The 26,969-nt window shown below is 40.8% G+C and overlaps 1 protein-coding gene across 1 annotated transcript; it reads left to right on the top strand.

Moving 5' to 3' along the window:
* The first annotated feature begins 405 nt into the window (after positions 1-405).
* ABCB10 (ATP binding cassette subfamily B member 10) lies at positions 406-26,969 on the top strand. Its single transcript, XM_084513158.1, has 13 exons — positions 406-874; positions 10,616-10,816; positions 11,152-11,354; positions 13,151-13,285; positions 14,299-14,445; positions 15,256-15,391; positions 18,281-18,376; positions 22,532-22,741; positions 23,039-23,118; positions 24,279-24,459; positions 24,715-24,758; positions 25,723-25,757; positions 26,363-26,969. Exons 1-13 carry the CDS (start codon positions 550-552, stop codon positions 26,664-26,666), a joined length of 2,097 nt encoding a protein of 698 aa, XP_084369284.1. The 5' UTR covers positions 406-549; the 3' UTR covers positions 26,667-26,969.

Below are 26,969 nucleotides of genomic sequence, written 5' to 3'. Positions count from 1 at the left end.
CAAGGTTAAGGGCAGCTGTGTTATTGGGAAGTTTATTGGGAAGCGGTGTGTGCTCTGTGCAGCGATACGTATTAAAAATAAATAAATAAATAAATAAATAAATAAATAAATAAATGAGAATGGAGGCTTATTTGAGTGGATCCCATGCAGAGGTCCAAGCACAGGATTATTCCCATCAGGATGCACGGGGTAAATCCCCAGGGACACCACAGCCGGGGTCGGGCGCGGCAGCCGCCGTTTCTCGTGTGGGACCCGCGGGGCAGCGATCCTGAAAGACCCGCCCGGGCCAGAGCCGCCCTGCCCGGCCGCCATCTCGCCGTGTCCCTCCCTCCCTCTCTCCCTCCCTCCGTGCGGGCGGCGGCAGAGGGCGCTGGCAGCGGGCGGCCCCCCGCAGCCTTATCAGCGCGCCGCAGCCCGGCCCCAGCCCGGGCCGCCGCCGCGGGGGTCCCGGCCCCCGGCCCATGGGCGGTGGAGGCGGCGGCGGCGGCCGTGAGGCGCCTCCTCCCGCCGCAGCGGCACCGCACGGAGCGCGGCCGGGCCGGCAGCGCCATGTCGGGCTACGCGCCGCGCCTGCCCTGGCTGCTGCCGCTGCTGCGCCGGGCGGCGCCGCCCCCGTGGGCTCGGGCCGCCGCCTTCAGCGCCCCGCCGCGCTCCGCCAGCGCCTGCGGGGCTCCCCCCGGGCCGCCGCCACCGCCGCCTCCGTGCCCGCCGGGCCGCCGCCGCCGCCTCCTCCTCGCCCCCGCGCGGGCGGCCGGCGGCGCCCCGCGGCCCCTCAGCAGCGAGGCGCGGCGGGGGGCGGCTGCCGGCGTCCCCCGGAGGCTGCCCGCCAGCAGGCTGCTGGCCCTGGCGCGGCCCGAGCGCTGGAGGCTGACAGGTACCGGGCCGCCGCCCCGGGCTGCAGGGGGAGGCGAGGGGGAGCCGTGTGGCCGTAACTGGGTTTGTGTTTGCGGAGAGTTTCTCGTCTGAGGCTCGTGAAGGTGTTTGGAGAGCGCTGTGCTGCTTCGCGGCTTCTCCAGGGTGAACTCCTGCACCTCTGCGCCGAGCAGGAGCAGATCCTCTGCTCGCAGGGATCAGGGCATGATAGCTCCTCGTAATAAGGAAACATCAGTGGTTGTGGGTTTTAATTATTTATATTTTTTTAAACACCTTAGTGGTGTACAGCTACATGGTGGCATTGGCCCTGTAGGGCTGCAAAGCACCGTAATTTCGTGGGGCATGTGTGCTGCGTGGCAGCGTTAGGGCTCTGCAGGGCACTCGAGTGGCTCCTTCCCACCGTGGACAGGCGGCCTTCCTCTCCCTTACCTTTATTTGGTAGCAGCAAAGAGGGGCAGCGAGGAGGCTGCTTCGAAGACGTGTCTGTGCGGCGTGGGAAATGCTCCTGTGCGAGTCTTTATTCACAGTGTGTAGCTACAGAGCCTCTTGACGTGTTAGCACAGCCAAAATAACTTGGATCCAAAGGATTGTTTAAAAAATAGTAGTATTTCTGTGCCACGAGTGCCTGCTTCGTGCAGCTAACGCAGCTGTCTTGTGTGTGCGGAGTGAAAGCAAGGAAAAATGGGTGGATGGAGGGAGCAAAAGTGGTGTGCAGTAAGGCTTCAGCCTTCCTCACAGTTATTTTTCTTTGCTGGCTTATGAACTAAAAGTTAAAATCCCTTTGCCAGTAACTGATGTCCAGCCTACTCGGATTCTGGTGAAGAATTGATCAGAGATTGCCTGCTGACTTTCAGTGAGGTTCTTATTTGTTTCCATGCACAACCTACAAAAACAAAGAGACCAGTTGCTTTAAAGAAGGGTTTTAGGATTCAGGGGCTTAGAGCTGAGAACTCAATTTACAGTTAGGTACAATAGTGTGCAACTGTGTTCTAAAGTAGGGCTAAGTGTCCATCACCTGTGCAGTATCCTGGTGTTTTTATCTAAGTAAATTGACTGTCACAGTTACTGAAAATCAGCTACACGCAGTTTTATCTTTTGAGATAACAAAATGGCCTGAATTATTAAAATAATAATAATAACCTGATAATACTAATTCATGAGAGTGGGGTGGGGGACACATGCAAAAGCAATAACTACTTTTTTATTTGTCTTCATTCTGGGAACGAAGTGAGCTTGTGTAAAATTTTTCTTCCTTATTGACACATTAATTAAGCAAAACTTCTGTTGTTAAGTTGTAATAGAGTGGGAAGATGGAAAAGCAAACAAGGAAGGTACCTTGGGTTATTTCAGAGAGCAGGAATAAAAAGTATGTGTAAAAATGCTCTTGTAGGTGGTTGTAGGGAAATCACATATGTGTGTTGTATCTAAAATATGTTAAAATACATTTTCTCCTGTTCCTGTAATATCTCTGTACTACAACACTAGTCCTTACAAACTCAGCATCTTTACGTCTGTTCTCTAAGGAAAGAGAAAGGTTAATGGTTTCACAGTGCGAGACAATGAATCTAGGGTGAAACATTTAATTTCCTCCTCCAGCCCATGTAACAAATGCCATGGGATCTCCTAAGAAGCTTACAGGTGCAGTGTTGTTTTGCAAGAAAGTTGAGCTCTTCCAGACCTTCTGCAGGTTACGCAGCCTGTGGCTGGTAGCAGAGGCTTGTGGCATTGCCCCGTGGAGTCACGTACCTCTCCTGTGGTAGCAGGTAGCTGTGATGTGCTGCTCCCTGTCATTGCTCCTTCATGTTCACAGTCACGGAAGATGGAGCCCTCACATTAATATCAGGGCTAGGGAGCAGAGGAGGATGATTTGTGAGGAAGAGCAGCTTGTGCAAGACTAGGTTCACCTGGGTGGGTGCAGGGGGGATGTGGTGTCAGCTGAGCAGGTGAAGAGGCAAAGGGGAAGGTGACCTGCCCTGGCTGGCACCAGAGGAGGTGTTTTCATCTTGTTTTACACATGGCCTCTTCCCTGTCTTTGGGCTGAGGAAGAAGTGGCGTGCTCTGGCCAGGAGTTGCTGTGCACTGGCATGCAGCACCCCCTGCAATGCTTCCTTCCCAGAAGGAGGTTCTGGCCCTCCAGGGTCCATTAGAAGGGAAAACAGAAGTGAAAATTACCAAATGTTGTCCTGCCAAAAATACACACACACACTTATCTCAGTGTGATACATCCTATCTTTCATCCTCAGTTACTCCTAGAGCTGGCTAGAGTTTACACAGGACATGTCTATTAAATATCGTAGTTCTTACTAACAGGGGTAAAAAGATGACTAAATACTACAATGGGAATTTACTCCATTAGTGGCTACATTTTTGTGCAGTGAAATTACGAGTTTTTAAATTCTGTAATACCTCCCAGATTTAACAAAGGTCATTTCAAGAATTCTCCATCTAATGTTGTGCAGTCAGTCAGGTAAACCGGTGTCTTCAGCTAAACTCGGTTCTAAGGGAGCAGGATATAGCCATTGCTGAAATTACTAAATCCCACTGTGTTTGCGAGGCCACAAAAATGCCTTCTCAAAACTATCCTTTTCATTTCTTCCCACCTCCTTGTTTCTCCCTGTGAGAATCTGTCTGTTGCGCTTCATCCAAACCGCACACCAAGTAAACAGTGGCTCTATTGAACTGCAGGGTAAGCACAAGAAATTCTGAAATTTTTAATCCAGCAGCAAAGTGTGCCCTTTTCCTGTATAACACAGACTGAATCGAAGAAAGAAGGTTTGGTTTGTACTCAGGTCTTCTTTAAAGATGCGCACGAAATGTTATTTTCTAAGTTTCATTTTAGAATTTTGGGCATCTTTTTAACAACCTTATGAGTTAGGGTTGCCATGAAATCAGAGGAACGCTGACTTGTTCGTAATCTGGTTTTTCTGTACTTTGAAGTTATGCCAGGCGATGCACTTTCTCATACTTGAACGAGGAATACTTGAATTGCTGTAATTTTTCCTTTTGTAATTTTTAATTAGGAATAAATCGCTAGAAAAAACAATTCTTAAAGAAAGGCGATTTAAAAAAAAAATAGGATCAAAGTATTTTACCTAAGAGTACCTTAAGTTTTTACGTTTCTTTGTTATGTAGTTCAGAAACTATTTGAATAATTTACTAGTTCATTTGATTGGAGTAGTGAACAACTTGACTTTTTATTTTATTTTAATTTTTGTACAGAATGCAGATAAAAATGTGGAGCGCATCAGTTCCCAGTATTACTACTGGAAGACCAGACTTCTAGTTATTAATACTTACAAGATGATTTTTTTTTTGTCAAGTACTTGAGTAGGAGTATCTTTGATAACTTACATTTTTAGTTATTTTAGAAAATGAAATCAGGCAAATAATACGTATTTAGCTTGTAGTAACACTCGCATGGTTAAATTTTGAAACTTTTGCTCTTCCGAGTTTTGCAGCGTGATTTTGAACACCAGCAGGCAATCCATGCACTGTTTTAAAGATATATTTTTGCCTCTCCACTGAAAAATTAACTAAAAGACTTTGAAACAAATCAGTTTTCCTGCACTCGCTAAAACCTTGATGGCGAGTCAAATTAATTCTGTAGTGTGCATAACAGGAAGGAAGCTGGTGGGAGCCAAGGCTGACAGGCACCAGAACGCCCTTCTCTTTGGAACTTGGATTGAACCCCATGCTTGTAAATCTTGCTGTTTCGTGCTGCCACCCAGTAGCTAGGACATTCCTGGCCAAAATTTAGGTTTACTTCCCAAGTCCATGTAAGCGGCCACTGTTTTTTAGTACTACATTTCATTACTGTAAAGCAGTTCTGCTTGTGTAAAAGCAACTCAACAATCGCACCTTAACTTGAATTTTCTGAAGGCAATTCTTGTGGTTTTAAAATTGTAATTAATGTATGTATGGTACTTATAAGGGTAACGTGCTGATTGTTTTCTTATGTGCCGTGTGCCTTTTGTAGAAATCAAAGAGGCTGAATTCCCTCTCCTCCCAGCTTTTTTTCTGATTTTTGTTGGTGTTTGTTATTAAGCTTTAAGAAAAGATTTGAGCAGCCTTGTAGCTTTATCACACACACAAAAAAAATCCATTTCTTTGGCCGGTTGGTGACAGTTCCTTATCTTAAGTTGGTGGTGAACTGTTGGTGAAGCTATTTCACCAGGACATTGCAGAAACACTAACTGCTGACCGCCCTCATCAGTGAGGGGCTTGGGACTTTGTTTCTATGGGAAATGTTTTTGCGGCACTCTCTGTTTGAGGGAACTGTGAAGATAGAAGGAATAATTGCTAGGTTGGTCTGACGTAAAGACCATCTTCTACACAAGATGAATATGAAAGAGATAAGTGCTTTAATTTTAAACATGTCAAAGGTAAATTAAAAAAAAAAAATTCTTCTCCTGAAAACCTCGAGTTATTTTGTGACTTTCCAACATTTGGTGGTTAAAAGCTTGGCTGGTTTTTATAGCTGAGGAAAATCAATATCATGAGAAAATAAAATAGAAGCTTTAAATACTTTCTTATTGGAAGGAAGTCTGGTTTTTAAATATCTCTGATTAAACACTGTGAGCCCATAATTAGTTGTTTAAGCTATTTTAACGTATTGTGGTAAATACACAGAAACTTCTAATGCTTTCCTACTTTTCTGAGTAAACTCTGTGCTTCTGCTCTACCTGAACTGCAGACAGGTCCAGCATCCTGAAATAACAGCCAGGGAAGGTGCTGAAAACATACAGGGGATTCTGGCTGGGTAAATAAATGGGCCATCCCTTTGTAGTGGGTTTTGATAGGATAATAAGCTTTTCCTCCCTCCTAGCCCCAGCAAAGTAATTGCTTTTTACACTTTGTGTGGGGGTTTTTACATTTTGTGTGCGCACTTTTACGCTTTGTGTGGGGGTTGCAAAGGTTTTCCACAGTGTCAGAAAGCTGTGGGGAGGCCTGTTTGTGACAGGCTCTCTGCGAGTGTCTTCAGGGACCAGCTTGTGGTGCCGGGCGTGTTGATAACAACCCATTGTAAAACAGAGATACCGTGCTTCTTGAAAGAAAGTGCAGGCATTTCCTTATAGTGGAGTCTGTCCGAGTCCAGCCTCCCTCATTGCTCTCGGGCGCAGGCTTTGCACAGCTGTGCTTGGGCCTTCAGGGCCGCGGGCCTTGCTGCCTCTTCCTCCTTCTCCCCTGTGCAAAGCAGCAGTCCTGCTTGCTCCTCCCTTGCTTGGGCTTCCTCAAACCACTGTGTTGTGCCTCTCTCATTAAGTATCTTCTCTGAAAGCTCTTCTGACAACCCCCCGTAACCTGCTCTGCAAAGGCTTGCTGTTACTTCGTTTGCTCTGTGGCGAAGGGCTCCTGGCAGGTCAGTCCAGTGAGGAGCTCCTGAGGGTGATTTGTGTGAATCCCAAACATGTCACGACTCGAAGAGCAGGCTTTCTTCAAGATGATAGACTTCCCTAGGTTGCATCATGTAAATGTGCTGAGCACAAGGGATGCACCCAGCCGATACTCGGGGGCTCTCTCCAGCACTGGCATCTGTCTCGCTGTGCCCCTCAGACCCTGGGTGCTGGTCTTATCCCTAAGAGAGACGGGCTGTACCTTCAAAATTACATCTCATTTAATTGCTGTTCCACAGCAATTTTCTCTGACAGTTCCTCCAAAGTGTTGTTGTATCATCCTGGTCAGTCAGATGACCCACAGCATGCCAGCCTTTTCGTGAGCTGTCTTCAAAATATTTTAAGTTGTGCAATGGTATTGTTGGTGCACCAAAAAAAAAGTCTTTGTCATTCCGAAACTGGAACTGTTCCTTTTGTGCTTAAAAAAAAAAAAAACAAAAAAAAAACAAAAAAAAAACAACAAAACACCAAACAAACAAAACACCAATGATCCAACAACCACATCAGACTGTCTTTAGAAATCTCCTATGCATTTTTTCTAAAACCCATAATCATCACAGAAAATAGTAACTTGCAAGATTCAGTATGTTGGCCACACCTGTGAATTAACACACCTGCACTAAGCGAGCTAGCAGCTCTCCAGAATGTCCTGGATATGTCCTACACAGCTGTGCTGTCAGACACATGCTGTATTTCTCCCAAGAACAGTATTAGAGTTGTTCTTTAACGAACTAAGGAGGACTATTAGAAAATCCTTAATTGCTGACAGTGAATTCTGGAAGAAGATCTTCTATCCTGAAATCATTATTTGCAGAACTGCCTCTTCACAGTGTTGATAACAGCCATTCAGCCTTCCTGCATAATCCAAAACAAATTCCTTGTGGGCCAGGATTCCCCAAACAGAAACGGGCTTCACCTACCCAACAAACATGGCATTTATCAGTGGGTCTTTCTACTCTAAAATAACAACAAATAGCCTGATCTCTGTGTGTGTGTGCATTATAGGAGATTTTATTCACCACTCCAAATACATTTGTGGAAATTCATTGTTAAGCTTAAAAAGTCCATATGTACTGGAATAAAACTGTGCAGATAACTGGTAAAGGACAAGTATTCTCAGTTTCTAGTAGAAAAGCATCTCTCGCAAATCCAGAGCTCTGTCCTGCCAGCTCTGATGTTCAAATGAAACCAGGAAAATGCATGAAAGATTCTGGGAGGTAACACCTATAACCTTACTGAATAGGAAAAGCTAGGTACTCCATTTGCTGTGTCAACATGTGTTGCCAAGCTTCATTATTACCTTGTTTTAATGTCCTTTGTCCCTTGATTAACTTGAATGATCGTAATTCTTCTGAGGTCAAATCATGATGTGTCTGTGTATAAAATTGCTTGCAGGCCTTTCTGGGAGAGGGGCAGTTTCTTTGCTTTGTACTCTTCCACATACTGTATGCAGTGAGAAGGATGCTCTGGTAAGGACCAGCGAAATTAGAGCTTTTCATAGCACTCTTGGTGGTGTTCCTGCTTGTAGAAAATGGGTATTATGACCCTTCGGAGTCACTCTGTCCCTGTTCTGAAGAGAGACTTCTAATAGCTCTGGCTAGTTACTGCTTGTAAATGCCCCAGTTTATCGGTTGGTGGCCTGTCCTCTGCGCCAAGAGCAGCAAGAGCTGTGTCTAGTGAAATGAAGTTGCAGATCTGCTGTCAACAAGCAAGCCCACTTTAGCTTTAATAGAGAGCACGCTGATCTCTGCAGCGATAAAGGCATCGCTTTGCACAGCCAGCTAGGCTTCTGTGCAGGCAGACAAGCAAAATGTTTGCTTAAGATTTCCAGCAGGGCTTCTCAGCCACTCCTGGAGCCAGGTCACCTTGTCTTTGCCTCTGTTGTCGATCCGACATAGCCCAGGTTTGTAAGTCCCATTGATTTGCTTCACATTTTCTCTGTTTTCATCTCATAGCCTGCAAAATTGATTTACTCTAAATATATCTGTATTTATACATATATATATGTATATATATGTATGTATGTATATATATATATATTCCTGAATGCACCATTTCATTTGACACAGCCTTCTAGCTAACAGAGTAGGCTGTGTGAAATGAATACTAAAAGTTTACTCTGACCTTTTTTTCTGTCACTGACAGCCTCCAGTGTCACCGAAGTGTCTTCCTATCTGCTTGCCAAACACCTCCCTTTACTCCTCCCATACTCCTCCCTTTAGCCACTTATCACAGTGACAGCTCTTCTTTGAGAGGGGAGATAGGACTGCTTGCTGATTACTTTTTCTTTAATTAGTCAACAGTTTAAAAAAAAAAAAAAAAAAGATGAACAGCTTGGCATCTGTGCAATTTTCTAGTTATTCTGCTGGTGTAATCAAAGTGAGAGTTTCAATTATGGAACCTCATTTTGTGTGTGATTTGTGATTAAATTGCTGTAGACGTGCATACTGCTTAAGGGGAAAATTAAAAATAACAATCTGGATCGTGCGAGCCTTCATTTTCAGGGCTGCATTGTTCCCATATATTTTTGACACTTGAATATTGCAGTCGTTTAGTAGTCTTCAGTTTGCGTTAGGTACTGGTATTTACTTTTAGTTCGGGTAAGGCTGCTGGAGGTAATTACAGTGAAATCTGTGCTGTTTATAAAATGAAGAAGAGCTGAAGGTAAATGCAAGCCAGGAATGCTGTACCGCTAGGCAGACCTACAGGATTTGTAGCTGCACTCTCCTCTTCCTTGGCTGAACATTGATGTGTGTAGCTGTCCAGTTTATCCATAACTGAGGAAAGGGCTGGACTCACAGACACTGAGCTGCTACACAGCACTGTGCCCGTAAAAGCAATGCTTTTGACCATCTTCCCCTGTCTTATAGAGCATATTTTCCTGCCAGGTGATGACCCAGCCTTGTTGATTTTTCCCTGCTGCTTCAGAACCTGAATACACCCTTGCAGCCAGCCTGCTAATAAGGTCACTTGTTTGTGTGAAGCTTTAGCTACTAAATAATATGTTTATGAGACTTGTCTGTGTCATGGCTTACACAGGTTTGCAGCAGCAGTCTTCCTCCTTCTGCTCTGGTTTTGTACAGTTTCTGTAGCTTCAAGTTAAAGCGCTTGCTTCAGGTGGTGGCAGGTATGCAGCTCTTTATACCTCGAATTCTTCATCATAAATGCACAGCTGTATTTACACTTAAAGTAAAAACTGAAGCAAAGCTTTCCCTGCGTGTGTGGAGGTGGTAAGGGGCATCACACCCTCCGTGACAGATGTGAAGCATACTGCTCACAGCGGTGCACTGCTGGGGGCTCGCTGCTCTTGTCATAATAAAAGCAATAACAGAAGCTCATTAAAATGGAAGGAAAACTGGGACAGCTCCAGGATTTGCAACAGAGATCCTTTTTGCCCTTACAGACGTTATCTGCTAGTAGCTTTATCGTAGCCCCGTGAATGGTTGCTTTAAGTGTGGGGCTGGCTGTTTGAAAATTATGCTGTATAAATGGCGTTGTTTGTTGTGGTTCAGTGGTTTTCATATCAGGTTTGTTCAGTTTCCAATCAAGAGGAGTTTTTTCTAGCTCTCAGCCTTTCAGGCTTGGCTTGCCTTCTCAGAATCAAGCTGTGTTTTTGGCTCAGGAAAGCCCTTTGCAGAATAAAGTTCATAAGGCGAAGTCTTGGCCCAGTGCAGTTTCCATACACTGTGACACAACTTCGAACAGCTACACAGGTGATCTTGCAACAGGAATTCAAACAGACTTCTGTTTGTACTGATGCTGTTTTTCTTTTAGACCAGCAATAGTGAAGAGTAAAACAAAACAAATATATTTTTAATTTTTGCCTATCGAGAGTAAAACATACATAACTGCAAATAAAATCATATGGTGTAGATGGTTCTCAGGTGGATCTTTGCTTCAGTCCATTGCTCTCTCAGACTATTGGAAGCCTTAATATGATGATACGGTAATAAACGTGAATAATGAAATACAAACCAAACTGGAGTGAAGGACTGTATATGAGATACAGAAAACTTACTAATTGTTGGGCTCTCTCAGGATAAGATGTAGAAAGTTAGCTTTGTCGAGTGTAAGGGGAAATGTCAGAGAAAAGGAACAATTCCAGGGCTGTCATTATATAGAGAAGTTTTCAGGATTTTAATATGTGCCTTGCCTAAGTTAGTTTATACAGTGACTTAAAATATCCCATTCAGAGTGGGTGCTAAAAAAAAGAATGTTGATTATGTAGTATTTAGTGCTGGCACTTAAGGGCTTAATAGGAATTTTGAGTGAAAAAGTATTTTGTATGTATTATTAACGATCTTGCAAATTCACTCTTTTTTCCTTGCCCTTTTCATGTTGGTTTGCAGCTGCTGTTGGCTTTCTGACAGTTTCCAGTGTCATTACCATGTCAGCCCCTTTCTTTCTGGGGAAAGTTATTGACGTTATTTACACGAATCCCAGTGAAGACTTCACAGAGAGCCTCTCCAGCCTGTGTGCCTTGCTGAGTGGAATCTTCTTATGCGGTGCTGCTGCTAATGCTACTCGTGTCTACCTCATGCAGACTGCAGGTAAAAACAAAGAAGTGGACCTGCGCGTTATCTGGTTTTCTCAGAGTCAGCATATCTAGCGATCTGAAATGAATTCTTGGCACCGGCTAAGAAATTGTCATGGAATCAGTAGCTTTTCTTACCAGATCAAAGGTAAATGAATAGCGAAAAGATAAGCACACTGAAATAATTGTTCATTTTTGTTTACTGTTATGTGATACCTCAAAGCTCCCCCTCCAGTGGTGTGTTAAAACTGTAATGTGAATGGCTTGGTGTTGTAGAGTTCAGCGATTTCTATATGGCTGGTGTGTGTAAAGTCTTGTATGCCGTGCTTGACTGCCTTCTGTTTCTGACAGGACAAAGAATTGTGAAACGTTTGCGAACAACCTTGTTCTCCTCTATTCTGAAGCAAGAAACTGCTTTCTTTGACAAGACCAGAACAGGAGAGCTGATAAACCGCTTATCTTCAGATACAGCACTCCTGGGCCGTTCGCTGACCGAAAACCTTTCCGATGGGCTCAGAGCAGGAGCTCAGGCATCTGTGGGGGTTGGAATGATGGTAGGGTGGTCTCCTCCTTGCTTGTTGCTTCTTGCAGTTTCATCTTTGTTTTGCTTCTCTTTGGTAATGTGTGAATGCCATTCAGTCCAGCAACGGTTGTGTGTTCTTGGATCCAAGTGTATTTCACTGGTTATTAACTCATACAATAGCCTTTGTGCACAGCATTGCAAGAGGTAGTGTGCCTATAGCCACTTGATGTTTATTCATGAGCCAAAATATGGAGAACAAAGCTTTGAAATTAACTACTCTTGCTTCCCTAATTTATCAAGTAAAATTATAGACAAATAATTGAACTCTGTTCTTACAGAAGATATTAAAATAAGTGATAATGTTCCCATAGAATAAGGTGTGAGGGGCTCGATGTGAAAGTCATTGAAGTTTGTTGATTCTGGGTAAAGCCTACGTGAGCAAGAACAGCACTGAACTTCGAATTACTGCGGAAGATTTTTATCAGTGGTAATCCTTCTGCTTTAATCTGTCAATAAAGAACATATAGAATATATGAAATATATAATAGAATCATATAATAGGATCCTAGAATCATCTCAGTTGGAAAAGACCTTCAAGAAGACCAACTATCAGCCTCCCATCACTAAACCACGTCCCTTACTGCTACATTTAGGTAGGAAGCATGCTAGCAAAAACTTTTGTGCAGGGCATCAGTTAATATTCCTCAGTGGTCAGTTGGTTTACATAAAAATCTGACTTCCCGTGGTGGTTTCTGTGGTATGAGTTTTGTTGTGCTTATCTGAGAGAAGATAAGTTGGTGGCAATTACCTTAAATGAAAGTATGGTAACTTCTGCCATCTACCTAGGGATAAAAACAGAGAGCAAAAAATCTCAAAACAAATAAACAAAAACTTCTAAGACTGATGTTATTAGAAATGGGTAACAGTTTCCATTATGAAGCTTTAAAGCTTTAATACTTTGTTGCTGATAACAATTCTGGTTTTCTGTCTTTATCTAAGCCAATAGAGTCTAAGGTTTATCGTACCATAGATTAACTAGAATAACCTTATATAAGGCATCTTGCTCAAAAATGCTACCATGATGCAGTCTTAAAAAGTAGACTGTAAAAGATTACCTAGAAGGAGGGATTATTGTATAATAATTATAAAGCCTGTCAAATCAATTTTGAATTTCTTTTTTGAGATTTGTCTGGTTTGATTACAGAAAGCAAAATGAAGTCAAAACATATTAGATATTAGATATAATGTTAAATCATGAAAAGAATCTACTTAGGAGCTTTAATGATGATTGCTGTTACAAGTGATAAGGTATTGCAACATTAAATCCATTATTCCACGTTATGCTCATGAGTGCCAAGAAGTGCTGGTGACTCCACCTGTTCCTCAGGTACCCCAAAGTACCGTATGATGTTTCTCTACTCAAACTTTATTACACCGTTTATTTAAAAGTTGTGACAGCACCTTAGAAACTATGTAATAGCTTGTGTCTTTCAGCATTCCCAGGAGATTTCCTGGTAGGCTTGTTTACTGGCAGGTTGAGACACTTGGCTGAGCCCACACAGCGAACCACTGAGAAAGCTGGAAATGAAATCCAGACCACTTGACTTTTAATCCTTTGTTCTAGCCATGGGATACATTCCCCAAGTGCTATGGAGGAATAGATATTTTGCCTGGAAGAAATAAAACATGATAAATGAAAGCATGGCAACACTAAATTACAATCTTACTAATTTCAGAAAACTCTAGTGAGGGAAGTTGCAATTCAGTACCCAAGTGGCTTATTTTTACTCTGAACATAAACCCCTGATACATACCTTTTTCTTCTAGTTTTTTGTGTCTCCTAGCCTTGCTGCATTTGTTCTGAGCATTGTGCCACCCCTGGCTGTCCTGGCTGTGATTTATGGAAGATACTTGAGAAAACTTACTAAAATGACCCAAGATTCTCTTGCAGAAGCAACACAGGTAATCTTGTAACAGATACTTTCTAGCTAACTTAAATACACTAGAGCAACTTTGAAGTTAGCTTCTCTGCAGATACAGATATTCTGAAGATAATTGCACTGTTCATTGCCCTAAGGCCTGCCGTGCCTGTAGTTTTGCACCTGAACAGTATGAAAGCTAAACTTTAACACTTATCCATTGATCTCAAAAACAACAGTGCTTTGGGGGGTGGGGAAACAAACAAACAAAAACCCACTGTCCATACATCCTAATGTGCCTTGAGAATTAAGAAATGTGCATTGTGGAGAGGATAAGGAGATTAGGTTAGAGCTGTGTGACAGTGTCAGAATAATCAATCTGTGAAGCCCTGGGTAATTTAGTACCTGGGTTTGACAAAGACTTTTCTTGGACTGTGGTTATGAGCTTGAAGCCATCAAACTCCTAGGTAAAATAGCAATAGTTGTCAGCTGTTGTAAACTTGGAATGTCCTGCATAGGACTTGCATACATTGACTCTGCAGTACAACAATTCTCTCTTCTATTCATCTGCCTCGTCCTGTATCAAAATGAAGCTGATGTCTCTGAAAACCAGGTGTGGGAGCTCGCATGAACAGGCAATGCTAGTGTTCTATTCAAATCTTCAGGATGAATGGGGTGTGGAAGAGTAATTATATTTTAATCTCCTATTTTTAATTCCAAAAGGGGCCTTGTTTTTTGTCAGACCATCACAGTGTCTATTAACAACTTAGTCTAACTGGTTACAGTTGAGGTTATTTTAGAATTATTACTTTGCTGTTTAGAAGTTAAAATACTGAGCTGGAATGGGGCATTAGTAGTTTAGATTAATTCCCAGTGCTGCTTTGTTTAAATGAGTGGAATTGTTTCAAGAAATAACTGCAAGGAGGGCATGAGAAAATTTCCAGTGTTATCCGAAGGAAAGTATTTGGAGCTGCTGGCTTAACTTTCAAATGTTCTATAATATGAACTTCCAAAATTGTGTGTCTGTGTGTATTTTTGGTTTTTGCTTTTATCTAGTTAGCTGAAGAGCGTATTGGAAACATACGAACAGTTCGAGCCTTCGGGCAAGAAATGGCTGAAATGGCGAAATACACCAATAAAGTTGATTATGTGCTGCAGTTGGCTAAAAAGGAGGCACTAGCTCGGGCAGGCTTCTTTGGAGCAGTAAGTATGCCCTGATGAAAGAAACCAACCACGCTATTCCAAGCATCAATTGTTTTAAAATTCATGAGGATACTTACAAATCTGCAAATAAATGAATTGAGTGTAAATAGAACCTCCATAGAACTGTGGGAATACTGAACTTAAATCAGTCCAAATTGCTGTGAAACTGCACCCTGAGATGAAGTGGTAGGATAAAGCAAGTTTAAGCCTCAATTGCTGCCCCACACCTTCCTTGGTGCTATTTATCTAAGCCCATAACTTTGATTCAGGGAACTAAACCAGTGGAAACCTTTCCCCCACCTTTGGTGTTTTAAAGTTTTGGCTTCCTGATGAAGCATCCGTGCCAAGGAAGGTGGGGAGTGCATGGATAGAGGAGGGGGGATGGGATTGCATTTTTCTATACCGCTTGCAGTGAATTTGTTTAACATTTAAAACTGCAGTTTAACTGCAGACTATCAATTCTTCTCCTTGAATTATGCCAATGTTTGGCATTCCTTTCCATCACGAGGAATGAGGTTGTTCTTTTTTTTTTTTTTTTTTTTAAAGGGGGCAGTGGGGTTGTTCTTTGAACACTTGTTGGATAGCACAGTGTAGTGCTGCTGGGCTGTTCTGTTGGGCTGTCAGCTCGCTTGGGGTTAGAGTTGGTTTTGTTTGAATTTAACTCAGTACTCCAAAACTATATGTACACTTAGTATGGGAATTGTTTTATTAGAAGGAACATTCTGAAACAACGTTTTAGAGGATGAAGTTTAGGATGTATGTGACAGATCTCACTTTTTCTTTTTTTTTTTTTTTTTGGTTTTTACTTAGACTGGTCTTTCTGGAAACTTAATTGTCCTCTCAGTCTTGTACAAAGGAGGATTACTGATGGGCAATGCCTACATGACAGTTGGTGAACTCTCTTCATTCCTTATGTATGCCTTCTGGGTTGGAATAAGTATTGGAGGTATGGAATAAGAAATTAGATTTTGTTCACATCAAAGCATTACAGTCAGTATGGGGGTGGGAGGGAAGAAGATCTTAAAAGATCTGGCTTAAAACGTCTTCTCAAAATGATCTTCCCAAGAAACCATACTTTTTTTTTTTATGAAGAGTTAATGAAAATAATAATTTATAACTTAATATAAGCTTTGTATGTTCCCAAAAGAATACAGAGGTTATTTTTATCAATGTAGATATGCAATAGATAAATATTGCTCTTGTTTTCTTTGGATCTAAACTAAGATATTTGGCATGTTTTGTAAAGAAATAGTATTTGTTTTAAAATGGTTTCCTGCGTTAAACACAGTCTAGTTAGGCATGTAGAATTTACCTGTAACTCAGTATAAAGAGTGTCTTGAGCTGGAAAAAGTAAACAAAATGCCAGCAGAACACTACATTCTGGTGCTAACCTTTTGTTTTACCTTACTGGTTGACTCCTTTCTGAAGCTCAGACTCTGTAATCTACTGGCCCAGAAACAAACTGTTCATCTCTTTGAGAGAGCAGTCTTCACTACTGCATGCAGGCAAAAACGAAGATAAGGTACTTTGAAGCCTGATAACTGATTGGAAGGGCTCTTCTTCAGAATGAGTGTTGCTTCTGATAGATTGGCAGGGCAGCGCAGCTCATCTGTACTCCTATTTTCTAAGACAAAGCCTGATATCGTGGGAAGCACAAAGATGTGCCTGAAGGCAAAATTCACAAAACCTGCTTCCGTGGATATCAAAGTCGCTGTGGCACCCATTCCAACCACCAAAACCCCTATCTTCTGTTTGAATCATTCAAGTTTGGTCAACAAACAGATACCTGGCACTTTGAAAACGTGGGAAAAATTAATATTAAAGATACAAAAATAGTGTTAGACACACTAAAAAATATGTTTGGCTAATATCTGCAATAAAAACATATTTTTAAATTCTACTTAAGATTATTTTGTGTCCAGTTCTGGGCTCCCCAGTACAAGAGGGGCATAGAACTACTGGAGCGAGTCCAGAGGAGAGCTACAAAGATGATTAGAGTACTGGAGTACCTGTTGTACAAGGACAGGCTGAGAGAATGGGGCCTGTTTAGCCTGCAAAAGGGAAGACTGGGGGGAGACCTCATCAATGTGCATAAATATCTGAATGGAGGGGGTCAAGAAGATAGAGCCAGTCTCTTTCCAGTTGTGCCCAGTGACAGGATGAGAGGCAACAGGCACAAACTGAAGCACAGGAGGTTCTGTCTGAATATGAGGGGGCATTGCTGTGCTGTGAGGGTGACAGAGCACTGGAGCAGGTTGCCCAGAGAGGCTTTGGAGTCTCCTCGGGAGATATTCAAAACCTGCCTGGACACCCTTCTGCGCAATGTGCTGTAGGTGATCCTGCTTGGCTGGGGGTTTGGACTAGATGACCTTCAGAGGTCCTTTCCAACCATGGACCTTCTGTGCTTGTGGAATATAGTTCTGCACAGAGCTCATTCTCAGAGTCATAGAATATCCGGAGTTGGAAGGAACCCACAAGGACTGTTAAGTCCAACTCAGGGCTCTGCCTGTTAACGTGCTTTAAAAAGTCCTTTATATTATCCCCTGCAAGTACTTGCTAGTTTCAACCTAAATTGAGCTTTGGCTGCTTGACTTTTCTCCCTACAATGGCAAACAGCAATGCTGTAGTCTTCCTACCTCAATTCCAGTGGCTGTATGCTTTCTTTTTCTGCCTGAGCTCTAGAAGAATACCTCTGCTCAGCCAAATCAACCTTCTGCCCCAGCTGCTTGGCTTCCAGCATTTTGGAACTGCCTATTCCTATGCACTGAAAAGGTGGTACTTATTAATTGACCAGCACTGATAGACCCCAATGCCTTCAGATCAGTTTCCCAGGGAATCCTACTAACTAGTTCCCTGGGCAACCTGAAGTGCTCTCCCCATATTTAAGGTTGAAGTTTTGGTGGCAGGTCCTTGAAGAATAAATCATCAGTGTTATCGTCCTGGCTGGGTAACCTACAGACTCCCACAACATCCACTTCATTTGCTTGTCCCTTACTACTTACCCAGAGGCTCTCAGCTGTGCCATTGTCAGCTGCGAGCTCTGTGCAGTCCAGTCCCTCCATTACGTACATCATGGGGACTCTGAAGTAAAGCTGTCGTGCCACAAGGTGCCTGCCCTCCTTGACACCTACAAACAGAAATCTGCTGAGCCCCAAGTCTGCTTGGTATATGCCATCATCAGTACATACAGGAGTTCATGCAGTGAGCTGTGAAGTTCATTGTATAATCTAGAACATTGCCCCCTTTTTTGTTTGCTGTGTTTTCTGTTTACAACAGTTTACTGTGTTTTCTACCAAACGCTGAAGACAGGTGGTGAAAATTGAAAACATTTTCTAATTAGTATTTGCTGTCCATATTATACGATCTTTTTTTTTTTTTTTTTTTTTTCCTTATGAGTGGTTGTGAATTTGCAAGCCTGTGTGTCTCAGTTTCAAGGGGCTTTGTGAGACTCATGCCTTCTCCTCCAGGCTGTGCTATAGACTGCAGAAGCTTTGGGTTTTTCTTCCAAGCAGACAGCTTCTCGCCAAGGCTACTGCCTTGTGTGGCCACCTTTCAGATAGTGCTCTGCAAAGCATGCTTTGCTTTTGAATAGACACAAGCTTTGATGTTTTAACTTCAATTTGTTTCCTTTGATTTTTTTTAAAGATATAAAAAATGGTGAATAAGGGTTGTTGGTAGCTCTCAAGTGAGACTAGGTAGGATTAAAATCAACAAGTCTGATAATGTATTGGAGTAAGAGATCCCCTGTGTGTTTCCGATGCTTTAATGTTGATGTAACACAAAGTTAATGTCTCCTAATGTCTTCCATTCATAATTCTCTTCTGATTTTGTTTAGGTCTAAGTTCCTTTTATTCTGAACTAATGAAAGGATTAGGTGCTGGTGGACGTCTATGGGAACTTATTGAGAGGAAGCCCCAACTTCCATTTAATGGTGGGTCCTTGGTTCGTTATTGTTGATAGGTTGACTTTCCTCTGTACTTCAGAAAGAGGTGTGTAATATTTAAAGGTAGTATTAACTTAAATTTTTCAGAAAGAAACAAGATACAATGGTAAATTTTCTGCCTTTTCCTAACTATGAAACGGATGATGAAAATTTCCTTTAATTGAGCTCAAAATTTCTTTTGTTTTGTTTTCTTCCTTTTTAACTGATTCAGGATATGCTTTTAAATATATTACTTTGAGAGTTCTGTGACTGAGGACATGCTCATTTCTAGCTCCTTGCTTTGATGTCAGCACCGCTTTCTCTTGGATCAGCTTTAGAGTTAAGAGTGGAAGGAAGAAAAAGAAGGGAGGAGCTCTGTTTGAGATGGCTGTATTTCCTATTTTCACTAAAAGGCTTACCATGCGCATCTCTAATGGCTAAGAAATTAGCAGTCTGAAAAAAGAAGCTTTCAAAACCAGGTATTTTTCATTAAGAGTATATCAAGTTTATGCAAACCATTCATATCAATCCAGTGAAAATGGTTCCGTGGTAATACGTGTCAATTTGAAAAGCACAACTTGCAGGCACAGAGTGTTTGAGGCCCTTGAGCAGCATTTCAAACTGAACTTCTGACTTTTCTGCTGTAGGAGTTGGGGGGCTAAGGTATGACTAGGGAATGAAAAGAAGGAAGGGAGCGGAGATGGAAAGTCCTTCTTGGGAGAGTGTAGGGTGTACAGGTACAGCAATTGTGACTTCTGGAATAATTTACGGCCCTCTCCTCCCAGTACCGCCCACGTTCCCCTCTTCTTTAGAGGAGGAAGGAGCCATTCTGGCACATGGTTTGCCTAATTCACTCATGGGTAGGGGAGTTATGGGTCTCTGTGCATGAGCAGCTTTCCATACCAGGCAGTCCCCTTGCCTGGCGTGCATGGTGTTGGACCTGATTACATGGGCATAGTGTTTTTTGATATAATTGCAGTGCTCTAAGCCATGAACAAAAAAGTTTTGAAGGGGAGGTAATGTCCTTGATGTCCTTGACATTGCTGGAAGAGTGAAGAAAAACAATTTTTGTGACAAATCAGTCATTCACATCTGACTTTTTGTGGGCTGCTTTACGCCTAAAGATAGGTTTGCGTGTCTGAAATCACATCTGTTTTTATCAGTAGGTTTACAGAAAAAGGTGCTCACCTTTGAGAGGTGTTAGATTTTATAGAGGAATAGCTTGCTGATGTAGTTGTCAAATTCCCAAAAGAAGATACGCAAACACCATCTATAAACCTGCCTTTTTGCCCTTGTAATTTTTTTTTGTCAGCAACACTTAATTGACGGCTCTATTTTTTAGAAGCCATGCAATGTCCTCCAGTGTATAAACAGCATTTGCCTGTTTCAAAGTAGTTCACTAAGCTGCTTGTAGAAGATAATGTCTGTGTGATATTGCTGTTTTCTTTCATCAGCTGCATCCCATTAAGCAGAAATCGTACGCAAGTTTTGTCCAGCTCTGCATGCTAATAACAAACGCAATATAGTAGAGTCTAGGTGAGCCGTCAGCACTGTAGTTACTCTCTAATCTTTATCTGGAAACGTTAATTTGGAAACTTTGTAGGGGCTGGCATAAGAGGAAGAAGAAAAAAGAACATTCAACAGACCTAACAGAACTTTTGAGTGAGCCATGTGTGGTTTAGGGAATTGAGTTTTATCTTTGAGTTGGTTGATACAGAGGGGTATTTTTGAAATACTAAGCTTCAATATTTTTATTTTTTTTCCAGTTTCTGTCTCCCTGTGCTGGAATTACTGGGTTCTTAATTTGACTGACACCAAGGCACAGTCTGGCCTTTGTCTTATTTCTCTTTGCAGCTGCAAGCCTGTGTCTGTAGGATGCTTTTCAGTGCATATAGGCCTTACTTAGGCAATTAAAAGTACTATTGTCTCCAGTGGATGGAGGGAGGTAAAGACTTAGAATAAAACCCATTGGTCCACGAGGAAACCACCAACTGGCTAATGAAACTAGACATTCTTGTCTTAACCAAGGAAGTTACCTTAAACTTCTGCCATGTCAGAGTATTATGCAGTGTTGCACTGCAGTGTGCTGTGCCCTATACAGATGTAGTGCAACTGTTGATTTCATCATCATTTGGACGTGATTTTTTTTTTTTTTTTTAAATATGGATTATTTCGGTAGTCTTCATCTTTATGGTGGCATCAGGGCAGAGTAAGCAGTAGTAATGGGGAAGAAGTTGGCTTTCCCCTGAAGGTATTGAATTGTTTAATTATACCATTTGTTTTCATCCAGAAAATGATATTTATTGTATAGAGTGAAAATAAATTGGACAAAGTTTCAGGTATCCACGTTGCATAGGCTTACAGAAAATTTCTTTTAAGTTTCTTTTTACTATAAACTAAATACCTAAGAAAAGATATAAACCTTTGTCTCAAGGAACAATTATAGTTTATATATCTACTCTCTTGGCTGCTTAGGTTTTATTTTCACTGAATTCAATATTTTTTTTTTTCTGGTGACAACAAATATTTCAAGAACTGATGATAATGTCTTTCTTTCCCCCGTCTCTATAATCCAAACATAAATCAAGCACAATCCTGCATATAGCTTTTAGATATTTTTACAAGTAATATTTAGAGGAAGGACTTGTGGTACCAGACTTCCTGTGTTGCAGGCCATGTAATAAACTATGCAATAACTGGAACTGAGAATAAAGATAAGTGATTACTTGTTGCTTTGACATAGTAAGAATTTGGCTGCTAGCAGGAGATTTAGCAAATGCATTTCTTTTCCCAGTGAAGGGTTTATGGGTTGTTGTGCTTCAGGTAGCAAACAAGTTACTGTGTGTATGTCCATAGATTAAAGTCTAGGAAGGAGTCTAAAATTGCATGTGCTTGCCTTTGCCATTTCTATGCTGCTACCATTAAACTGAAAGTCTAAAGGCTGGGGAAGAGGAAGCAATCTGGGAGAAAGAAAAGTAGTCGAAATGGCTTGCCCTAGCAAAATCTTGACTGCTAGCAATTGATGTCTGTGTTCCCTCTCCATCTCCCTCTCCCAGTTACCTGTTCAACCGAACAGGCATGTGCTACCATCTGCTGTGGCTACTTGGGGGTTACATCTAAAAACAATGAAAGGTCAGGGGTGATGTGGCTTTAGCTGAACACTTCTTGGGTATTGCTCTGGTGCTGCCAGTTTTCCCAAAACTGGCAGGAACTTCGAGTGAAGCTATCTGTTGGTAATGCTGCACCACTGTCAAATTAGCTGACTTTGTATGGATATGTCTTGTTGGGATATACCTGGGCTTGAAGAAATTGTATTTCTTTATCTACTTTTATGCATTTCCGGTACTGTGATAGTGTTTTAAGATAATTGTCAAGTCAAATGTTGTGTTCCAGAAAGAAGTTCCTTTTATTTAACTTTGGCAATCATTCATTGATGCTGGTTTGTTATGGTGTTTCACAAACTGAAACCTTGCTTTCTGCGAACTGTTGCGTAAGAATTACAATTCTGGACTTTGAATCCTCTCCTGTCTATAATTTATTTTATTTTCCAATTTATAAAAATACGAGTTGTAAAAATAGCCATTTATGCACAAACCTAGCAACAGTTTTGTTCTAGTGACAGCTTTTGCCTAAATGCTAAGCAATTAGCAGGTAGTGCAGAGTGAACGCTCTTATCCAAAGGGAAGGGCATTTCAGGTGACTGTAGCTCAGGGAGAGGGCAGTAAGGGATTTGCAATGTTTATCTTTTTGCATCTCTTCTATGGCAACAGGACTTTGGCCTTCAACAGTGTGTCATTTTATTTCATTACTTGTCATTGACAAATGTAAATTGCTTGTAATATGTTTAAAATTTCAGATTGTACTAGAAGTGAACACCATTAGTCGTTACATATTAGCAAGATGCACATTATTCCTGTTGCTGGAGCAGCCTAAGGCTTCACTGCTGGTGAGCAACCTGAAATTGCAGTCGGGTGTGAGCAGTGCCCCACACTGATTCAATCACGGCTGAAATATAATCCCCGTGGGCCACTGTTGTGGCTTGCAGCTATCCCTAGGTTTAATGAGGAGACAGATTTTTCTACTGAGTATGTGTAAGGCAGGTCTAGGAGGTCTGAGCTGATTTTTACTTCTGTTCAAATGTTTCTATTTAATTCTGTCATATAGAGGGAATCACACTAGGCAAAGCCACATTCAGAGGCGCTTTGGAGTTCAAGAACGTAGAGTTTGCGTATCCGACACGTCCAGAAGCATCTATTTTCAAAGATTTCAGCCTTTCCATTCCGGCTGGCTCTGTCATGGCTCTGGTTGGCCCAAGTGGTACCGGGAAATCGACTATTGTATCCCTTCTCCTGAGGCTGTACGATCCTATCTCAGGTATGTTCTGAGTGTTGCTCTCACTTGACGAATGATGCTTTGTGTCTTAGATACACCCGATAAACAAGGAGGGCTCCTGCACTGAGGTCCTGTTGTGACTCTCCCACTGATGTAGCGTGCTTCCCTCTGGGGTGTGCGATTACCTTGTGGTGGTGCCTGCATAGCTTTGCCTTTCTGATCTGCCCTGACAAGATGCCAGCTTGTGATTCCCCAGGGGTCTTTGTTCTCAACTGTTCCTTCCGCCTCTTTTACAGTACATGTCAGAACACACTTGACTTTACTGTTTCTTACTTTAAGGTACTATCACTGTTGATGGCTTTGATATTCGTCAGTTAAATCCACTGTGGTTCAGGACAAAGATTGGAACAGTAAGTCAGGTAAGGAAGAAACAAATTCTAAGTGAATGAAATAATTCTGTCTAAGCAACTTGTGGTGCCTCACTTTTCTTGTTTTTAGTAGTATGCAATCTTGCATCTCAGAGAAAACAGTAAAGCTCCTCCTTCTCACCATAACTGTTGCTATGCATGTTTTATTCTAAAAATAAGTATTCAGAGCTAGTCCTATTATTCTGTAGTCTGTTTTTTCTGTAGTCTAACTCTAGAGATGCAAACTATCTGCAGAAAAGAAAAATGTGCATATGGAGACTGGGAAGTACACTGTTGCAAATTATATGGGTTGGAGTACCTCGATGTTTGCTATGATTTGTTGAAGAGAGCAACACAAAACTTAACATTTAGTCATGGTCTGTATTAATGGCAGTTACACAATCATATTTTACACAACCATATGAAAAATGACCTGTGCTCAGTGTAATTTCCTGGCAAATGCAATTCTGTAACTGGGTATACATTGCCTTTCAAAACATCTTCTTTATGTAGTAATGCCACCAAAAGGTTTTGTGCAAAAATGATGTTGCCTTGGACATATTAACATTTTTCTTTTTGAATGTATATATTTGATTTTATCCAGGCTGGAGTTACCAGTAGATTGCAGACTATAGCATGTTTCTTACATGTTATACCAGAGCAGACTTACCTTCTTCCAGACATTTTCCTATTTCCCCATCACTTGTCCTGTATGACAATCCTCTGCTCTGTTTTAAGTTTTAATTAAATGCACAAAATGCCATGAAATTTATGTAGAGATAGCTAAGAGAAGATTCAGTATTGTTGTAAACGACGATATGTAATAAAACATGAAGGGAGATTTTCTGATGTTTGGATGAATAGATCTTGCTGAATTCTTTCTCAAATATTATGAATTGAGGGCTATGTCATGTTTTGTCAGTTTTAAAAAAAAAAAAAAAAAAACGTATTTTTTTTCAACCACCCATTTTGATGTTAGGAGAGTTTAGTTTGTGTGTTGTTTTTTTTTTTTGTTTTGTTTTGTTTGTTTGTTTTGTTCTTTGTTTTGTTTTTAAATTGATTAACTTTAGCATACATAAAATGCTGGGTCTTCTAAGTGGGATTTATGTTATTTGAAATACAGACAATACGTGCATGTAATTACAAATATGCCACATTTTTGAATTTTTCAGGAACCAATTCTATTCTCTTGTTCTATTGCTGAGAATATTGCATATGGTGCAGAGAATCCATCTACAGTGACTGCAGAGGAGATTCAGAAAGTTGCTGAAATAGCTAATGCTGCTAGTTTCATCAGAGATTTTCCAAAAGGGTTTGACACTGTAGTTGGAGAAAAAGGCATTCTACTTTCAGGTACATTTTCATTTTATTCGAAAAAAAAAAAATCTTGCTGCTACAGAGTGAAGCCAAAATTCTATTATTTTTTGTTAATCGGTCTTTTCTGCAACTCATAGCCCACCATAAATATTAACAAATACTTCCTATATTTCTATTCCCCTCCTAAATTGCACATGCCTAATTGTGTTCTGGCCTTCAGCTAAAAGTATGAATTTACTGACTTTACTGAGATGAATTTACATCTATGAATTTACTGACTTTTTCCCCCAGGTGGACAGAAGCAGCGAATTGCTATTGCTCGAGCTCTGCTCAAGGTAAGACTGCACAGCTACTTAACTACTTTGTGGGGAAGGGGAGAGGATTAAAGAGGAGGAAGCCTTTCACTGGGAGGGTTGGAACAATCTTTAAAAAAAATAAAAAAATATACATATATATATATATTTACATCTTTTGTATCAGGGAGTTTGAAAGTGCTGATTGGTTTAAATGCAGACAATTTACTTACGTAAGCACTTCTTCCTGTCTTTCAGTCCTGTTTTTCTAATGATAGTAAATCACCGTATAATGGCTTTCTTTCATAAGACCATGTCAAGGATGAAGGAAGGCTTTAAGAATATGGTGCGAGTAAACTTACATAATATAACTTTGTTTTATATATATATATAAAAAAATTATTTTTTTTACCATATATAAATGGTAAAAAATGAGTTGTTGAGATACATGCATTTGGGAGTGCAATGTAGCCTCTAAATCAAGTAAATTGATAGTAAAATCTTTAGATTTTAACTGAAGGAGAAGGAAGTTTGGATTGTGTACTGTAGTTTGGAAAAGAATTCTTAGGCATTTGTACGCAGATGTTTCTATGTTTTTTAATTGGGAAGAGTTCTTAAATACTATGTATTTAATCTATGGTGAAGTACTGCTTGTTGGTAGATTTTTGATATTTTTTGATTCTAGACAGTTATATGTAGTAGACTGACTACAAGCAGTCTACTAGTTTGTAGCAACTGACTACAAGCAGTACTACTAGTTTGTATCTTTTAAATAGTTATCAGTTAATGGTGTTCTGTTACTTCAGCTTGCAAAATTTGAAGATGAGTTATTTCTTTTGTCCTCTAAGCATGTAGTCTTCTTAAAAGCAATGCTTTCTTTGAGTGACACACGGTTCTTCTGATGAAATATGTACTTGGAGTTTTCAGCTGTATGAATACTGTTGCTGTTGTTATGAATATTCAGATATCTAAGTGTAATTATAACCAATTTTACTTTCTTCTTTAGAATCCTAAAATTCTTCTGTTAGATGAAGCAACAAGGTAAGAAAGAAAATAGAAACTTAGAAATGATCTATTTGTAAAACTGAGATTTGGGAAGTGTTCATTTCCTTTATCTGCACGCCCTTGCACAAATTATCTAGCATCTGGCACCCCCTCATCCTCCTCCCAAAAAGTGTTTTTTAGGTAAATAGATTAAGAGACCTGTGATAAAAGCTTTCTTTATGCGAAGTGGAAGGTACTGGTACACTGTATTACAATATTTCGGTTAACTCTATGTAACATGCAACTTAGCTTTGAAACAGCTGTTTCAAAATCGTTTTGTATCTTTAGTTTAAATGATGAAGTTGATAGCATAGAAGACATGATTGCAGTGCAGCATAACTTACTTTTTTCCACTGAATTAATTTTGTGTTATTTCTTCATGCATATTTTTGCATATAAGAATATGTAACACGTATAACTTGGATGTGAGCACTATGCATGTTCATCAAACTTTTTTTGCTGTTCCATTCGTTCAGCTTCACCAACAATGTCAAGTGTTTGGAGTTTTAGCAAAATAAGCCTAACGCAAACAAAACTAACCTGTTCTTAAAATAACAAATATCCTCTTCTCCTCACCCCTTCTGTTTGTTATTTCTGATTAGTGCTTTGGATGCTGAAAATGAATATCTAGTGCAAGAAGCTCTGGACCGGCTGATGGAAGGGAGGACAGTCTTAATTATTGCTCACCGTCTGTCTACGATTCAGAATGCTGATTCTGTTGCAGTCCTCGGCCAGGGCAAAATCCTTGAGTGCGGAAAACATGAGGAACTGCTTGCAAATCCAAATGGACTTTTCAGGAAACTAATGCAGAAACAAGCATTTCTTCAGAATAGTGATGCTTTTGCATTAGATGTACAATCCAGAGAAAATAATCTATTAAAAGAAAATGTACGAGAGAATGTATGAGTAATGGAAGCTTACAAACTACAAAGAATATAAGTTATGTTTCAGTTATGTAAAGTAAATGTTATATTTTTCCAAAATGTACAAAATATCCTTTTGAAACTGAAATGTGTTTAAACTTTTTATTGAGAGCTTTTTAATAATTATTGTAACTTTTTAAAATGTCTATCACATTCAGACAATTTCAGTGTGTAGATTTTTCTGCTTTGTGTGTTACGTTAATTGAGACCATTTAGACTCGTTTGTTGTAATGCACTGTATGATTATGTGCTGCATTCTCAAGTAAAATCAGTATTTTAAGGGGAA

Source organism: Aythya ferina (genome assembly GCF_964211825.1).
Source record: "Aythya ferina genome assembly, chromosome: 3".
Lineage (NCBI taxonomy): Eukaryota > Metazoa > Chordata > Aves > Anseriformes > Anatidae > Aythya > Aythya ferina.
This window is presented reverse-complemented; position numbering and strand designations above follow the sequence as displayed.

What these genes read in the sequence shown, in the direction of transcription:
- ABCB10 (XM_084513158.1), top strand. Translation starts at nt 550, where the DNA reads ATGTCGGGCTACGCGCCGCGCCTGCCCTGGCTGCTGCCGCTGCTGCGC. An exon ending in CGAGCGCTGGAGGCTGACAG is followed by an intron (nt 875 to 10,615) that starts GTACCGGGCCGC and finishes GTTGGTTTGCAG; the next exon opens with CTGCTGTTGGCTTTCTGACA. An exon ending in AGATTGGAACAGTAAGTCAG is followed by an intron (nt 23,119 to 24,278) that starts GTAAGGAAGAAA and finishes TGAATTTTTCAG; the next exon opens with GAACCAATTCTATTCTCTTG.